General features: G+C 41.3%; 1 protein-coding gene across 9 annotated transcripts in view; it reads left to right on the top strand.

Moving 5' to 3' along the window:
* ANKHD1 (ankyrin repeat and KH domain containing 1) overlaps positions 1 to 15,985 on the top strand; it is a 134,480-nt gene that overhangs the window by 35,193 nt on the left and 83,302 nt on the right. For all 9 annotated transcript variants that reach the window (XM_061586887.1, XM_061586869.1, XM_061586903.1 and 6 more), the window contains 4 exons: positions 6,390 to 6,537; positions 8,036 to 8,269; positions 10,223 to 10,317; positions 14,778 to 15,015. In XM_061586887.1, the coding sequence (XP_061442871.1) occupies positions 6,390 to 6,537; positions 8,036 to 8,269; positions 10,223 to 10,317; positions 14,778 to 15,015 (715 nt within the window). The remainder of the gene's footprint in view (positions 1 to 6,389; positions 6,538 to 8,035; positions 8,270 to 10,222; positions 10,318 to 14,777; positions 15,016 to 15,985) is intronic.

The raw sequence follows: 15,985 nt of genomic DNA, 5'->3' as shown, positions 1-15,985 counted from the left end.
GAAAAGTGAAAGTATGTCTGTTACGTTATCGGCCGGGATTCCCTTGGAAAGGCTGACAGGGAAAAAATTATGGCACTTGGAAACAGAGAATGCAGGCTTTTCTAGTGAAAGAAGACCTGTGGAAAGCTATCGCAGAAGACCCACCCGCCGGGGTGCCTATTCCAGCAGATTGGAGAAGGCTGGATGAGAGGGCAAAGGCGTTAATTGTTCTTGCTATTGATGATTCTCAATTACTGCACGTGCGTGATGCAACAACGGCAAAGGAAACCTGGGAAACTTTAAGAAATATTCATGTGAAAAAGACTGCCAGTTCTAAAATATATCTTGCCAGAAGATTGTATCAGATGCGCTTATCTGGAGATACAACCATGTCAGAGCATTTGTTGGAAATAAACAGACTGTTTACTGAGTTGTCAGAACGTGAAATTGAACATTCTCAAACGCAAAAAGTGTATATCACATTAGCTTCACTAGATTCAAGTTATGATAGTCTGGTGAGCTCTTTGGAAGCAATGGACGATGCAAATCTCAATATGGATTATATAGAAGGCAAACTTTTACAAGAATTCCAAAGGAGGCAGGAAATGGCAAAGCAGGAAAAGACTGAGTCTAAACACAACGTGGAAAAACAGAACAACAAAGCTGCACAAGACATACTGTATGGACAAAAGGCGTGTTATTTTTGTGGTTCCAGGCAACATCTGCAAAGGAATTGTGAAGCAAGAAGAAGAGAAAGAGGAAGAAAACCATGTGTACAGGTGATCTATGCTAGTAAGAATAAGCAATGTATTAACAATGAGCAGGGAAATAACTGTAAAGATTTATGGGCAATTGACAGTGGGGCAACAAATAGTATAATCAAAGATAAATCTATGTTTCATACATTTTGTGATGTAGAGGATCATGTAATAATGGCTGATGGATCTAAGAAACAGATCAAAAGTAGGGGTACAGTGAAATTAGCAGGTTTCAATACCATTATGACAGATGTGCTGTTTGTTCCTGATATCGAATGTAACATTATGGCTGTGTCGAAACTCAATGAAATGGGGTTCACAGTAATGTTCAAAAGGGGTTCAGTGCATGTAATGAGAGGAGAAAAAATATTCATGAAAGGAATAGTGAGGAACTCATTGTTCTTCTTACACGTGAAACAAACAAATCATGTACTCATGTATGCTAATAAGAAACCCCATAATAATTGTGTTCATTTATGGCACAGAAAACTAGGCCATATAGGATATGAAAATGTGGTGAAAACAACAGAGAACAGTAATGATGTGACATTGAGGAACTGAAAAATATGTAGACTGCCACGTGTGTAAACAAACTAGGGCAGTTGTGGCTGCAAAGAACAAAGAAGCCATGCCCAGCACAAATGCACCTTATCAATTAATACACGTGGACTTAGTGGGGCCATTTCAACCTACTCAGGGGGGGGCAAGATATTTCCTGACAATAGTTGATGATTTTTCAAAATTCTGCACTGTTTATTTACTAAAAGCTAAAAGTGAAGCTGCAGAGAAACTGAAAAGATTTATTACAAAAATTGAAGTGCACTTTGGTGTCAAAATACAGAGAATAAGATCAGATCAAGGAGGAGAGTTCTTAGGACACTCTTTTACTGAATACTTGGATAAAAGAGGAATAAAACAGGAGTTAACAGCCCCTTATAGTCCTCATCAGAACGGGTTAGCTGAACGCTGGAACAGGTTGCTTCAGGACTCAATAAGATCAATGCTATGTGACTCCTCTTTAACACCAGGTTTCTGGGGAGAGTGTGTTCTGTATTCAGCTTACATTCAAAACAGAATATTCCATAAGGCCACTGGAATGTCTCCTTATCAGAAATTGTATGACAGAAAACCCAGATTAAACCATTTGATTAGGTTTGGAGCAGAATGCTGGGTACATGTTCCCAAAAATAAAAGGACAGGGAAGCTGCAAAGGAGAGCAGACAAAGGGTACATGCTGGGATTTGAAAACACGTATTACAGAATATGGCTGCCAAAACAAAGGTCTGTAGTGTTAAGCAGAAGCGTGCAAGCAATAGAGCAGGATTGGGAAGAGAAAACATATGTGGAGTTGGGAAACACTGAAGGTAGTAATGAACAAGAACAGGCAGACACAGTACCTATAAAACAAGAAGAAACAGGCAGCAGTAGTGAATCAAGTTCTAGCTCTGAGAGAGAAACAGAGGAATCGCCTGACACAGACACAGACACTAAGGCAGAAATACAACCACGCAGATCAGAGAGAACAACAAAAGGTATTCTACCTGTTAGATTTAAAATAAATTCCATTAAACATATAGACTTCAGTAACTGGAAAAAGTGGGATGATGGAAATCATGAAGAGTAATGAAATATAATGAAAATAAGAACATAAGAACATAAGAAGAGCCTGCTGGATCAGGCCAGTGGCCCATCTAGTCCAGCATCCTGTTCTCACAGTGGCCAACCAGGTGCCTGGGGGAAGCCCGCAAGCAGGACCCGAGTGCAAGAACACTCTCCCCTCCTGAGGCTTCCGGCAACTGGTTTTCAGAAGCATGCTGCCTCTGACTAGGGTGGCAGAGCACAGCCATCATGGCTAGTAGCCATTGATAGCCCTGTCCTCCATGAATTTGTCTAATCTTCTTTTAAAGCCGTCCAAGCTGGTGGCCATTACTGCATCTTGTGGGAGCAAATTCCATAGTTTAACTATGCGCTGAGTAAAGAAGTACTTCCTTTTGTCTGTCCTGAATCTTCCAACATTCAGCTTCTTTGAATGTCCACGAGTTCTAGTATTATGAGAGAGGGAGAAGAACTTTTCTCTATCCACTTTCTCAATGCCATGCATAATTTTATACACTTCTATCATGTCTCCTCTGACCCGCCTTTTCTCTAAACTAAAAAGCCCCAAATGCTGCAACCTTTCCTCGTAAGGGAGTCGCTCCATCCCCTTGATCATTCTGGTTGCCCTCTTCTGAACCTTTTCCAACTCTATAATATCCTTTTTGAGATGAGGCGACCAGAACTGTACACAGTATTCCAAATGCGGCCGCACCATAGATTTATACAACGGCATTATGATATCGACTGTTTTATTTTCAATACCTTTCCTAATTATCGCTAGCATGGAATTTGCCTTTTTCACAGCTGCCGCACACTGGGTCGACATTTTCATCGTGCTGTCCACTACAACCCCGAGGTCTCTCTCCTGGTCGGTCACCGCCAGTTCAGACCCCATGAGCGTATATTTGAAATTCAGATTTTTTGCTCCAATATGCATAATTTTACACTTGTTTATATTGAATTGCATTTGCCATTTTCCCGCCCATTCACTCAGTTTGGAGAGGTCTTTTTGGAGCTCTTCGCAATCCCTTTTTGTTTTAACAACCCTGAACAATTTAGTGTCGTCAGCAAACTTGGCCACTTCACTGCTCACTCCTAATTCTAGGTCATTAATGAACAAGTTGAAAAGTACAGGTCCCAATACCGATCCTTGAGGGACTCCACTTTCTACAGCCCTTCATTGGGAGAACTGTCCGTTTATTCCTACTCTCTGCTTTCTGCTTCTTAACCAATTCCTTATCCACAAGAGGACCTCTCCTCTTATTCCATGACTGCTAAGCTTCCTCAGAAGCCTTTGGTGAGGTACCTTGTCAAACGCTTTTTGAAAGTCTAAGTACACTATGTCCACTGGATCACCTCTATCTATATGCTTGTTGACACTCTCAAAGAATTCTAATAGGTTACTGAGACAGGACTTTCCCTTGCAGAAGCCATGCTGGCTCTGCTTCAGCAAGGCTTGTTCTTCTATGTGCTTAGTTAATCTAGCTTTAATAATACTTTCTACCAGTTTTCCAGGGACAGAAGTTAAGCTAACTGGCCTGTAATTTCCGGGATCCCCTCTGGATCCCTTTTGAAGATTGGCGTTACATTTGCCACTTTCCAGTCCTCAGGCACGGAGGAGGACCCGAGGGACAAGTTACATATTTTAGTTAGCAGATCAGCAATTTCACCTTTGAGTTCTTTGAGAACTCTTGGGTGGATGTCATCCGGGCCCGGTGATTTGTCAGTTTTTATATTGTCCATTAAGCTTAGAACTTCCTCTCTCGTTACCACTATTTGTCTCAGTTCCTCAGAATCCCTTCCTGCAAATGTTAGTTCAGGTTCAGGGATCTGCCCTATATCTTCTACTGTGAAGACAGATGCAAAGAATTCATTTAGCTTCTCTGCAATCTCCTTATCGTTCTTTAGTACACCTTTGACTCCCTTATCATCCAAGGGTCCAATCGTCTCCCTAGATGGTCTCCTGCTTTGAATGTATTGATAGAATTTTTTGTTGTTGGTTTTTATGTTCTTAGCAATGTGCTCCTCAAATTCTTTTTTAGCATCCCTTATTGTCTTCTTGCATTTCTTTTGCCAGAGTTTGTGTTCTTTTTTATTTTCTTCATTTGGACAAGACTTCCATTTTTTGAAGGAAGACTTTTTGCCTCTAAGAGCTTCCTTGACTTTGCTCGTTAACCATGCTGGCATCTTCTTGGCCCTGGCGGTACCTTTTCTGATCTGCGGTATGCACTCCAGTTGAGCTTCTAATATAGTGTTTTTAAACAACTTCCAAGCATTTTCGAGTGATGTGACCCTCTGGACTTTGTTTTTCAGCTTTCTTTTTACCAATCCCCTCATTTTTGTGAAGTTTCCTCTTTTGAAGTCAAATGTGACCGTGTTGGATTTTCTTGGCAATTGGCCATTTACATGTATGTTGAATTTAATAGCACTGTGGTCACTGCTCCCAATCGGTTCAACAACACTTACATCTTGCACCAGGTCCCGGTCCCCACTGAGGATTAAGTCCAGGGTTGCCGTCCCTCTGGTCGGTTCCATGACCAACTGGTCTAGGGAATAGTCATTTAGAATATCTAATGATGCTGAGATTGCAATAGAGTAACTATATTACAAATGAAAGTGATGAAAACTGAAATAAAAGGAAATGTATCAGAAGAATAAAACCAAATGATGTAAATGTAATGACATGTAAAATGTAACACATGTAAATGGAAGAGAAATGTAACTGGCTGAATGTGGAAATTTAAGGTGGGGGATTGTTGGCTATTAAACCGAGAAAGCAGAGGTTAAATTTCCACAAGTGAGCTACGTGACTTAGAAGCGAAAGTTGGCAGAGCTCGAGCCATCTTCAAGGACACGTTGCTAAACAACCTAGGCTCGGGCAGCTGGCCTTATCTATATAGAGGGCCAGCAGACACTTGTGAGTGTGGGGGTCGAGGAGTTTGTACAGAGAGAGCTTGTGATATATTGTCAGTAAAGTGACTCTTAAAACTTAATGCTTGTCCGGCTCATTGCTTCAACTGGCATCTAGCCTGTCACTATACTGTTCTGCATCCTGGGCATCTGCTTGCGCCAGATACAACATCCAACATATAGGGCCATAGTTCAGTGGTGCAGCACATACTTTGCATGCAGAAGGTCTAGGATCAGTCTCTGGTATCTCCAAGTAGGATTGGGAAAGTCTGAAATCCTGGAGAAGAACTGCTAGTCATTGTAGACAAAGCTGAGCTAGATGAACCAACGATGTGACTTGGCAGCTTCCTGTATTCCTATAAATACAGAGTGGCACAATCTGAAGATTTTCTGTCTTAAAATTTTGTATTGCATCTGTTTTGTGCCAGAGATGATTATGGCTAGAGAACTAGAAGCTAAAAGTAATGATTTACTTCACCTTGTTTGGGAGAAATTTAAAAAGAAAAAGTGAGCTGAATGTTACGCTATGTGAATCTGGAGCCACCTGAGTTAGTCTCTTCAGTATTTGGTATAATTAGTATTTGTAGTATTCTGGTTTTCTGTTACTTTGCAGCCTTTCAAACAAGTATTGAGGCAGTGTTTTATCTCCCCTTTGCTATTCTCATTTATCTTTTCCCTGGCCTAGAAGATGCAATTGTCCAAAGCTCAGCACAGAACTAATGGTGCCTAACTTCACCAGCACCACCATTGTGTCAAGACCAAGAGAAGAAAACAACTCCATGCTATAGTGGTGGCAATGTGCAATGAAATCAAATTTAATATTTGATTGCTAACTCAGGGCAGTTCCCACATAACAAATCACATGACAACATCTGTCTTTACATAGCCTGGTTTTTTAATTATTTCCCATGTTTCTCTTCCACACCCTTCTTGTCTAGGCTATTTTCTGCTTATGCCTTCTTTCATCTTTTTCCTCTGTTTCCCTTACAATCACTCTGTTTCTTAATTTTTTAGTTCTAAGTGGAAACTCCTTTGTACTGGGTGTTAAATAATTCTTCATGAGACTGAACATCTGATTCTTCCCCTTCACAGGGAGAATGACTAAGTGATGAGGAATCTAAGGTTAACTTCTGTTTCATTTTGCAGGTATTGCTTGCAATGCATGCAAACGTTGAAGACAGAGGGAATAAAGGAGATATAACCCCACTCATGGCAGCAGCCAGTGGAGGCTATGTGGACATTGTGAAATTGCTACTTGTTCATTGTGCTGATGTCAACGCCCAGTCTTCAACAGGTAAGTGTACATAAGGAATAAAAAACAGTGAATATGTGGATGTAATATCCAACTTTCTGCTTGTAGTTTTCATGTGATTGGAAGTATATGCAAATTATTTCGCTAGAGAAGTAGTAAGTGTGACAAGTAGCGCAGTGTTTGTCTTTACGTGAGCACCCATATAAACCTGGGTGAAGAAGCTCAGGTAGTGTTAGGCAACATTCATATTTTAAAAGCAGCTCTGTCAATTTTGGGAGAAATTAAGTACCTTGACACTGACTTTTTAGTTGTTGTAAAGCATTTCTGTGTAGTAAGAAATATATTCTAATAATTGCTCATTAGAAATGAATATTAAAATAGAAGTACCAAATGGAAAGCTGCTCAGAATACTAATTGTAAATTTTTAAAAAGCTGTATTGGTTATTACGCAGATTAAAAACCCTATAGAATATTTTGCACATTTAGGGATTGATACAATGCTGACAGCAGGGCAGTCAAGCAGGTAGAGGTTAACGGCTATCCCCAGGTGACATTTTTCCGAGTCCTGCCTATCTGCTTCCTTTGAAGTGGGCAGAAGGGGATGCGACTCCTGAGTGTTTGCCAGAATTGGGCACTGGAATATGCTGTGCTGTGGGAATTTTTCAGATGTACTAGCTTGCCAGCATCTTGAAAGACAGATTAAGGCACCCCTTCATATCCTGGGAACGTATCTTCTGGATATGTATCCATCACAGAAAATGAGTTTCATGATTCGAAGAAGTTGGAAGGCATCACATTGTTTTGCTTCAGCTACAAGAAAGAATTTAATTTTTAAGGTCTGCCTTTCTGCCGGTGGCTAATCTCTGGCAAACTGAACATTGGACCAGATATGAATATTGGACACGGCAGGCTAGTCACCATGTGGTGAGATGATTCCTCACAGCTGGGGATTCACAAACATTTTTGGCTTGGTTTGGAAACCAGACAATGTATTTGTAGTCACACCAGGTGTTGGTTCTGTTAGGAGGATTCATTCTATCAGCATGCATGCGCACGCACACACACGACCTTCATTTGCACCTTGGACTACAACATTTTTTATTGTTTAGATTGCCCAGATAGGGTCTAAGCATGTTGAGTTCTACAAAAAACTGAACACTGAACAAGATACAAATATTGGATACTGCAGACTAGTCACCATGTGGTGAGGCAATTCCCCACAGCCAGGGATTCACAAACATTTTTGACTTGGTTTGGAAACCAGACAGTGTATTTGTGGTCACACCAGGTGTTCACTCTGTTAGGATTCATTCCATCAGTCCTGCACATGCGATTGCAAGCCTTTCTGCATTATAGCAGGGGAATGATATCCCATAGATGCATTCCACAGTGCTGCTGTAATATTAAAGGCACCATAGTATTACTACTAACTGTGTGGAAAGAACTAATTTAGAGTGAAGAAATTTAATCACAATGAATAAATAGTTAAACTTATAAAGTCAGGGCTATGAGTAACTTTGATATATTTTCCCTTTTTTAGGAAACACGGCACTCACTTATGCCTGTGCTGGGGGATTTGTCGACATTGTCAAAGTGTTGTTGAAAGCAGGTGCGAATATTGAAGATCACAATGAAAATGGACATACCCCCTTAATGGAAGCAGCCAGTGCAGGTCATGTTGAGGTTGCAGGAGTACTTCTGGAATATGGTGCAGGAATAAACACTCATTCCAATGAATTCAAAGAAAGTGCTCTTACACTTGCTTGTTATAAAGGTAGGACATCTTGAAGGAAGTGCATGGAAAACATAAGTATCCATGTATATTCTGTTGACAAAAAAACTTCTTTATTGCTTGTAGCATTACACTGTGTGTTAATTATAATGTAAAGGCACAATATGCCTTGCATAATTCAGTAAACCCTAATGCAGTCAGGAGGCAGAGTGGGGGGGAGGGGCATGGGTTGAATCAAAGGGCCCTCACCCCTGGCTTTGCAGATTTTTAGTTTGGACTAATTCCTTGAAGAATTCCTGTATTCTGACCTTTTGAAAGTATTTTTCAACACAGCATGTTGCGTTTATGAATACAGAGACACAGTGGAAGTGCTATTGCTACTGAGTTTACCTTTAAATCTGTTTTGTAGCAGTTTAATTGGATGTAACAATATTTCAACACTACTTCCTAAAGTTTGTCTGATTTTGAAATTGCAAGTATTGTATGAGAGGTTTGTCCAGTTTCAAATTTCAGATTTTATTTCTGGAAAAATGTTGGGGAAAATAAAGGAGCCAAATGGCAGTGCAACATGATTCCTCCCACCATGTGTACCCATTGGTGTCCCCAGATCTACTCTTAAAGGTTGGGTGAACCCATACAACAGATTTAGTGGCGTAAATGGGAGGGGGAGTCCTGTTGTGAAATCCTTGAGCTGTTGGGACCCTGACTTAGCACTACTTTGGATACAATCCAGAGAGTTTCTTTTTTTTCCCCAACCCCACCCCAATGCTAGGCCTTCACATTTTTTTAGTACTGGATATGCTCAAATACTGAGAAGACTGATTAATTTGTCCAGAATCACGGTTCAGAGCTTTGACAACTTGTATTCTTTTACCCTAAAATACTTCAACATTCCTTGTGCCACAGGGGAAATGTTCATAGCTATACATGTTCAAGGCTATTTATATTCTGTATTTAAAAGGCGTAGTTCGGCCATTGGTTTTGTATGAAACTGAGTGTGGGATTAATGTCTAACAATATTGTTATCAGCATCTTAATGCAGAACCTATCTCAGGTTTCCAGCTTTCACATCTCTTTCAAATGTAACCATTTTATTCAGGGTATACTTTTTTCCTAACCCTGTTTAGGGGCAGGGGGCAAGGCTCAGCACTGCCATGATTACTTATTAATACTGTTTATTACTGCTGCTGTGAATTTTTTAGTTTTATCTTTAATTTTCAATTATGCATACAATATAAAATAATCGTACATTTAGCTCTTATTCAGTTGTCATAGACTGTACCGTTTGCATTCCATTGCCATTTAACTCCAACCTTTACATTTCCCCCCTTTACACCCATAGGTAAGCATATGTTACTCAGTGCATCTGACAAAATGGGCTGTAGTTCACAAAAATTGCCATGTACCATAATAAAATTTATTAATCTTTCAGGTGCCACAAGACTGTTTTTGCTGCAGCAAACTAACAAGGGCTACATCTCTGGAAAACATCTTTTGATGATGATTTATTAGATTTATATCCTGAACTTTCCTCCAAAGGAGTCCAGGGTGGCAAACATGTCATTACTAAAACAATACAATTAAAACTTCTAAAAACAGTTAATTGTTTTAAAAACAGTCTAAAAACTCCTAAAAGCAATCACCTACTCTCAAACTAATAATTTCAGAGTTGCCAGGGGTAGGACTATCAGCTATCAAATGTTTTAACATTTCTCCTAAAAGTTAGTAGTGAGGTCTAGTAGTGAGGGAGCCTGATGCACCTCACTAGGGAGGACATTGCAGAAATAGGGGACTACAATCAAGAAGGCCTTGTCACAGATCACTACTAACCAGGTAGCCTCCAGCAGCAGCACAAGCAATACTGATAATTTCAAGGGCTGTTCACATGTAAGGCCATGGTTTAAAGTTGGTTTGGTCTGAAGCGGTTAAGCTTAGTTAATAATTTTGAACCATTATTAAGTCTTGTAATTTGTGATTTCACATTTGTGTTTGAAGGTCACTTAGATATGGTTCGTTTCCTGCTTGAAGCTGGAGCTGATCAAGAGCACAAAACAGATGAGATGCACACAGCTTTAATGGAGGCTTGTATGGTAAATGATCATTGGAATAAATTGTGTTTTGGTTGAAGAGAACTCAAGAAAGTGAACACACTTAGCCTTACCTTTCTAGTTGTTTAAAGAACACAGATTACAAAAATGCTTATGCAAGATCACAGCTCCTAGATATTCATGTTGTATGTTTTTTTAAAAAAACATCCCACTATTCTGTCATGGCAAGCAGTGTTCAGTCTAATGCTTTTTTCCCTAAGAGTTTGGTAAAATTTGGAAAATTAGTAGGGGGGAATGGATTGTTAAGAGCTGCAATTTCAACTCAGGTTAGTGGTAAACTTACTGAAGCTTGAAAAGGGGATAAGAATAGCATCCCCCTCTTTGAAGATGAATATGCTAATGCTGTACTAGTCTTCTATATGCCATTTGCACTGATGGTGTATCAGGATGCAGTGAGCAATCAAAACATTAATTGTCCACTGCCTAGTGTATAACTAGTTTCCCTAGTTACAGCAGGGAAACTGTATAGAATTCAGGTGTATTTTATACATCTATGATATGCTCTATATTCTGCATATAAATACAGACTTTATCTTAAATGCAATAAGAAACAGAAGTGGAATAAAAACAATTACACAGTATAAAATGACAGCCATAAATGGCAGCAGATTAAATGGCTTCAAAAAGGCAAAAATTCTAAAAGGCTCAACGGAACAATGGTGTCTTCTGCTGCCTAAAAGTTGGCAGCAGTGGGCACAGACTTATCTCTTTTAGTGAGGTTGTGCCACAACTGAGAAGGGAGTGGCTGTGTTCACACATCACATGAAACCCTAGTTGATGTTCAGCTGTGGCCTAACACAAGCGAGCCACGTGCTAGTATACACTACGTGTTTCATTCCTGCATTGCTCTTGGCAGTGCTGCATTGGGAGCAATAAATCACAAGTCTTGGCTTATGTCATCTGAACCTAAGCTCCTGCTTTGTTCCCCCTCCCCCCAAAAAAACCACAATTTGTATGCCATGAATAAACCTTGGCTACTTACTAGTTTTGAGAGAGAAAACAAGAGCCCGGGTTCACACAACACCAAGGTTTGTAGTTAGTTGCTTCCTTTGTGATGAGGGAGGAGCAAAGTGGGGCTTCTCAGCGGCATGTATTAGCACACTGCTCATGCATGTTAAACCATAGTTAAATATCAACAGAGCTTGGAAAAGTTACTTTTTTTGAACTACAACTCCCATCAGCCCCAGCCATTATGGCCACTGGATTGGGCTGATGAGAGCTGTAGTTCAAAAAAGTAACTTTTCCAAGCTCTGAATATCAACTATGGTTTAATGTGACATGCAAACCAGACCACTATCTCTCATGCACACCCTCTGCATTTCTGACAGTGGGAGTATTCAGACATGCCCCTATTCAACCAGTCCAGACTCGAGACCCACCTCTTCCTCCCAATGCACAACATGGGACCTACTTTAACATTTTCACTTTTGATGTGATATCACCAAATTAACAGGAGGGCTGCCCCACCCACCTGTCAGAGCTGGTCCACAGGGTGGGATCAAAAAATTAGTAAGGGGTGGGTGGGTTAGACCTGGCTACTCCTCCCTACCTAGCCCCCTACCTTACTCCCTTTAGACTGGCTAAGCTCCCCCATTTACCCACCCACCCAACCAACCCCTTTGGACCTGGCTAAACCTCCCCCCCCCTTTAGACCTCGCTGAAGCTTCCTTTGTTCCTCCTCCCATTCCCTCACTCCCTTTAGAGCTGACTAAACAGAGGAGGGAGATGGAGGTGGGCGGTCCAGGCAAGTCACAGGGAAAATTCAGAACGGGCCAGGGCAGTGAGGCAGGCAGCAGAGCAGGACAGTTTCTGTGGAGCTGTCCTGGTCTGTCATGAGTTTTCCTCTGCAGTTTGCCTGCACCGCCCCTCCCCTCCGCCTCTGCTGCCTCCCTCCTCTGCTGCTGCAATGAACCATGAAGCTTCTGTGATGGTGGTGGTGGTGGGGAAGCGGCAGGACAACTCCTCCTCCTGGAGAGGAGGCGAAAGTAAGGCTTTGTGTGATCCACAGGTTGAAGACCTATACTGTAGTGAAGAAGGTCTTGAGTATGATCGTGTGGGAGGAGGTACTTCTTGAGATATTCTGGCTCCAGGCCATTTAGGACTCTTAAAGGTCATGACCAGCACTTTAAATTGAGCCAAGAAATTAATTGATAACCAGTGAAGTTGTTAAAAGGCCAGTGTAACATGATATTATGTCTTGATCCCAAATAAAACCCAACTGGCCACATTTCTCAACCAGCTGAAGTTTCCATACCATCTTCAAGGGCAACCCCATGTAAAGTCATTACAGTAGTCCATGGGTGGTAACCACCCACCTATCAGTCACCTGCCATCATCATGATGTCATATGATTGGCATGAGGGCAAGTCTACCCACCTGTTAAAGTTGGCCCACAGAGTGAGGGGGAGATAAAATCTAGTACATTGGGCCAAAAAGGTTCCCCATCATGCAGTAGTCCAACTAGGAGGTGACAAGAGCATGAAGGATTGAGGCCAGGTTATACTTCGCTAGGAAAGAGCACAATAGACGTACCTGATAAAATTAGTAGTGCTGAATCCAGGAGTACTTCCCACCTGTGGAACTCTTTTAGGGGGAGTGTAAATATGCACACAATCTCCAGCGTTGTTCATTTTGATTTTTAACATGTCTCCCAGACATAAGAATTCAGAAAGTTAAAAAAATATATTAATCTGCAGTGTTCTGTCAGGTGATCCCTGCAACCATGATGAAATGGAGAACAATGCCAATTCTCTTTTTTCTCAAGAGCAAACTAATGAACATGGGATTAAATTACTCTTCACCCAACGCAACCAGTAGAGGTGCATCTGAAAATAGAATGGGTGGAATTTTAAGGTGGAAGCTTTTGGTGATCCACAAAGAATAAATAAACCAGAATAGGATCCACAGTATAACTAAACTATCCACTCAGCATCCTTGGGTCACAGGAAGTGCTCACTTTTCCTCCTATAGTAGTACTTGGGAATCCTATCTTAGTTGTTCCTCTACATTTTCACCTGACACTGCAAGGTGTATGTCTGGACTGCTTCTAAGGTGAAGCTTGGCTTGGAGGATATTGCAGGATCGCTTAGTAAATTGAATGCTCCAGAACACTGCAGACTCCCCTTCGTGGGATCCGCATCAGCAGGAGTTTGTTCTACCTCTCCTGCTGGGAATTAGCTGCTTAAAAGATTAAATAACCAAAAAGAGGAAGACTATTATTTACACTTCCATTTTTCTAGAATGCCTAAATGTTTGTGTGACTTATGTTGATCTGAAATGGAGCTTATTCTTGTTCAGCAGAGGAGTGGAGCATACAGGCAAGTGTTAACTCTTCTAGAAGGCAGGGTTAAAATGTAGAAATCTTTTAGTCTGCCTTCTACAAGAGAGCAGTGTTTATCCGTTGCTCCTGTGTGCTATTCTCGATGGGAGCAGTTAATTTTTTTCTGCTTATTGGACAAACTTATGCTGGCTTTCTCTCCTCTGCTCCCCTCTGTCAGCTCTTTAGCCAGGGGAAGCAGAGACTTTGATTTTAGGAGTGGGGCTAGCTAGAGAGCTCTCCAAGTCCTCCTCTCCCTAGTGCACCATATCTGGGAGCCCACAGAGTGAACTTCATATCTGGGGTGGCAGGGAATGTGTCCTTGCCCCTTAGATACTGTGCATGGTGGCTGCTTGTCAGCAATCAGAAGAGCAGCAAAGGTGAAGGAAGCACAACTGAAGGAAGATAGCCTATTCTTTGCAAGTGTATGCACTTCCAGTGAAGAGGTTTGGTGCCCTGGAAGCATATTCCCTGTCCACCTTTCTCCCACTCAGGGATATGGTGCATGTTTTGCACAGAGAGTACAGGTGTCATAGGATACATGGGGGACTGTCGGGGCCTGCCATGTCCCATAGGGACCCCATAGGGACCCCATGCCTGGAAAGCCCACTAGACATTCTAGTGCCCCTTAGGGGGTGCCATTTTCAGTCCTTGCCATAAAGTGTTTTTCTGGTCAGTGGAGAGTGCAACATTCAGCCCAGCCCTTCAAGTTAAACCTGATTCCATTGACACCTCTAATGTTCTGTCCCTCTGTTTCCTTCTGTATGTTTTGTTATGTTCTTGTTTCATAGTTGCTTTACATAGACTTAGAAGGGTTCTTCTTCAGAGACATTTTGGTCGTTCTAGTTAAGTCTGTGGACTGCCAGGAATGTCTCCTCTTGTGGATGGCCACAGGAAACTTTTTTTTATAAGTTTTGACCCTGCCTTTTAAAAGAGTTACTCCTTTCCTGTGTGCTCCACTCTCTGTTGACCAGAAGAACACTTCATGGTAAATCCAACTTTCTGTTTGTAATTTAAGCTGAAGAGTGAGTGTAGTTTTCTAACATCATTTAAGTGATATTGAAAAATTCCTTTCTAGGACATTTCCCTGTGTTGCTTAATAGCTTTTTTCCTTTCCTTTAAATAGGATGGGCATGTGGAAGTAGCTCGTCTGTTGCTGGATAGTGGTGCTCAAGTGAACATGCCTGCTGATTCATTTGAATCTCCACTGACACTTGCCGCTTGTGGTGGTCATGTGGAACTAGCAGCTCTGTTAATAGAAAGGGGAGCAAATCTTGAAGAAGTTAATGATGAAGGTTATACTCCATTGATGGAAGCAGCTCGGGAAGGCCATGAGGAGATGGTGGCTCTGTTACTAGCACAAGGTAAGGAGACAAGTTTATAACAATGTGGAGCTTTAATGTTCTTACTAGCTCCTGTTTTGATGGCTTTGGTACTAATTTGGTAGCAGAATAGTTGAATAGTTGGTACTAATTTGGTAGCAGAATAGTTATTTCGAGACCCATGCTTAGTCCCCCCAGCCAGCCTGAGGAATTTCTAAGCATCTGCTCTTTACTGCAGGATGTCATGTTTATTGGCTTGGATACTTTTATTCTGTGTGAAAAGAAGAGGTGGGGGTGGAGGAGGTTAAAATGGGCTGTGCCTCATCCAGCCAGTTTTGAAGACGACATGCAGAAAGGATTCTGCTCTTTACCTGAGCTAGCAGCACTAACATCAGCAGCAAGCTGTTCAGGCTCCTCCTCTAGGGAGAATGCAAACACTGCCAGTGCTTATCATCTGGCATTGCTTCTGTGTTTCTTTCACTTGTTCTTACCCCGCATGATAATACTTTGCAGACTGGATACGGTGAGCCACCAGCAAAACATTGCTGTGTTGGCTAGCCTTGCAGGGAGAGTCAAGTGTAGTCAAAGAAGCAGATACTGCAGGGAGGCATCTTGTTTAATTTTGGAATGTGTGGAAATTCTTTAACTAATGAGGTAGCTGGTGGATACGTTGGGGGTTACACTTGAAGATTAGAAACTTGCTCCATTGTACCTTTTTTAAAACACTTTTTTTCAAGATCCCAGATGCTTCAATCTTGTTTGATTTTTTTCCTATTGTGGAATTCCAGCAGATCTATTTATTTATTTATTTATTTGGTATTTGTTTTTGACATTTATATACTGTCCATTAATTAACCATGTCTTCTGGGCCGGTCATAAATTAAAATAAAGTACAAATATAGTGAACTAAAACAATCAATACAGCAGCAGAACTAGCACAGAAGTCAGCAGAAAACCACATGGATGTGCGCAAGCTCAATAAAACAGCACTAAATCCAGTGAGTGGGCACAG

The sequence above is a fragment of the Rhineura floridana genome, chromosome 1 (assembly GCF_030035675.1).
Source record: "Rhineura floridana isolate rRhiFlo1 chromosome 1, rRhiFlo1.hap2, whole genome shotgun sequence".
NCBI lineage: Eukaryota > Metazoa > Chordata > Lepidosauria > Squamata > Rhineuridae > Rhineura > Rhineura floridana.
This window is presented reverse-complemented; position numbering and strand designations above follow the sequence as displayed.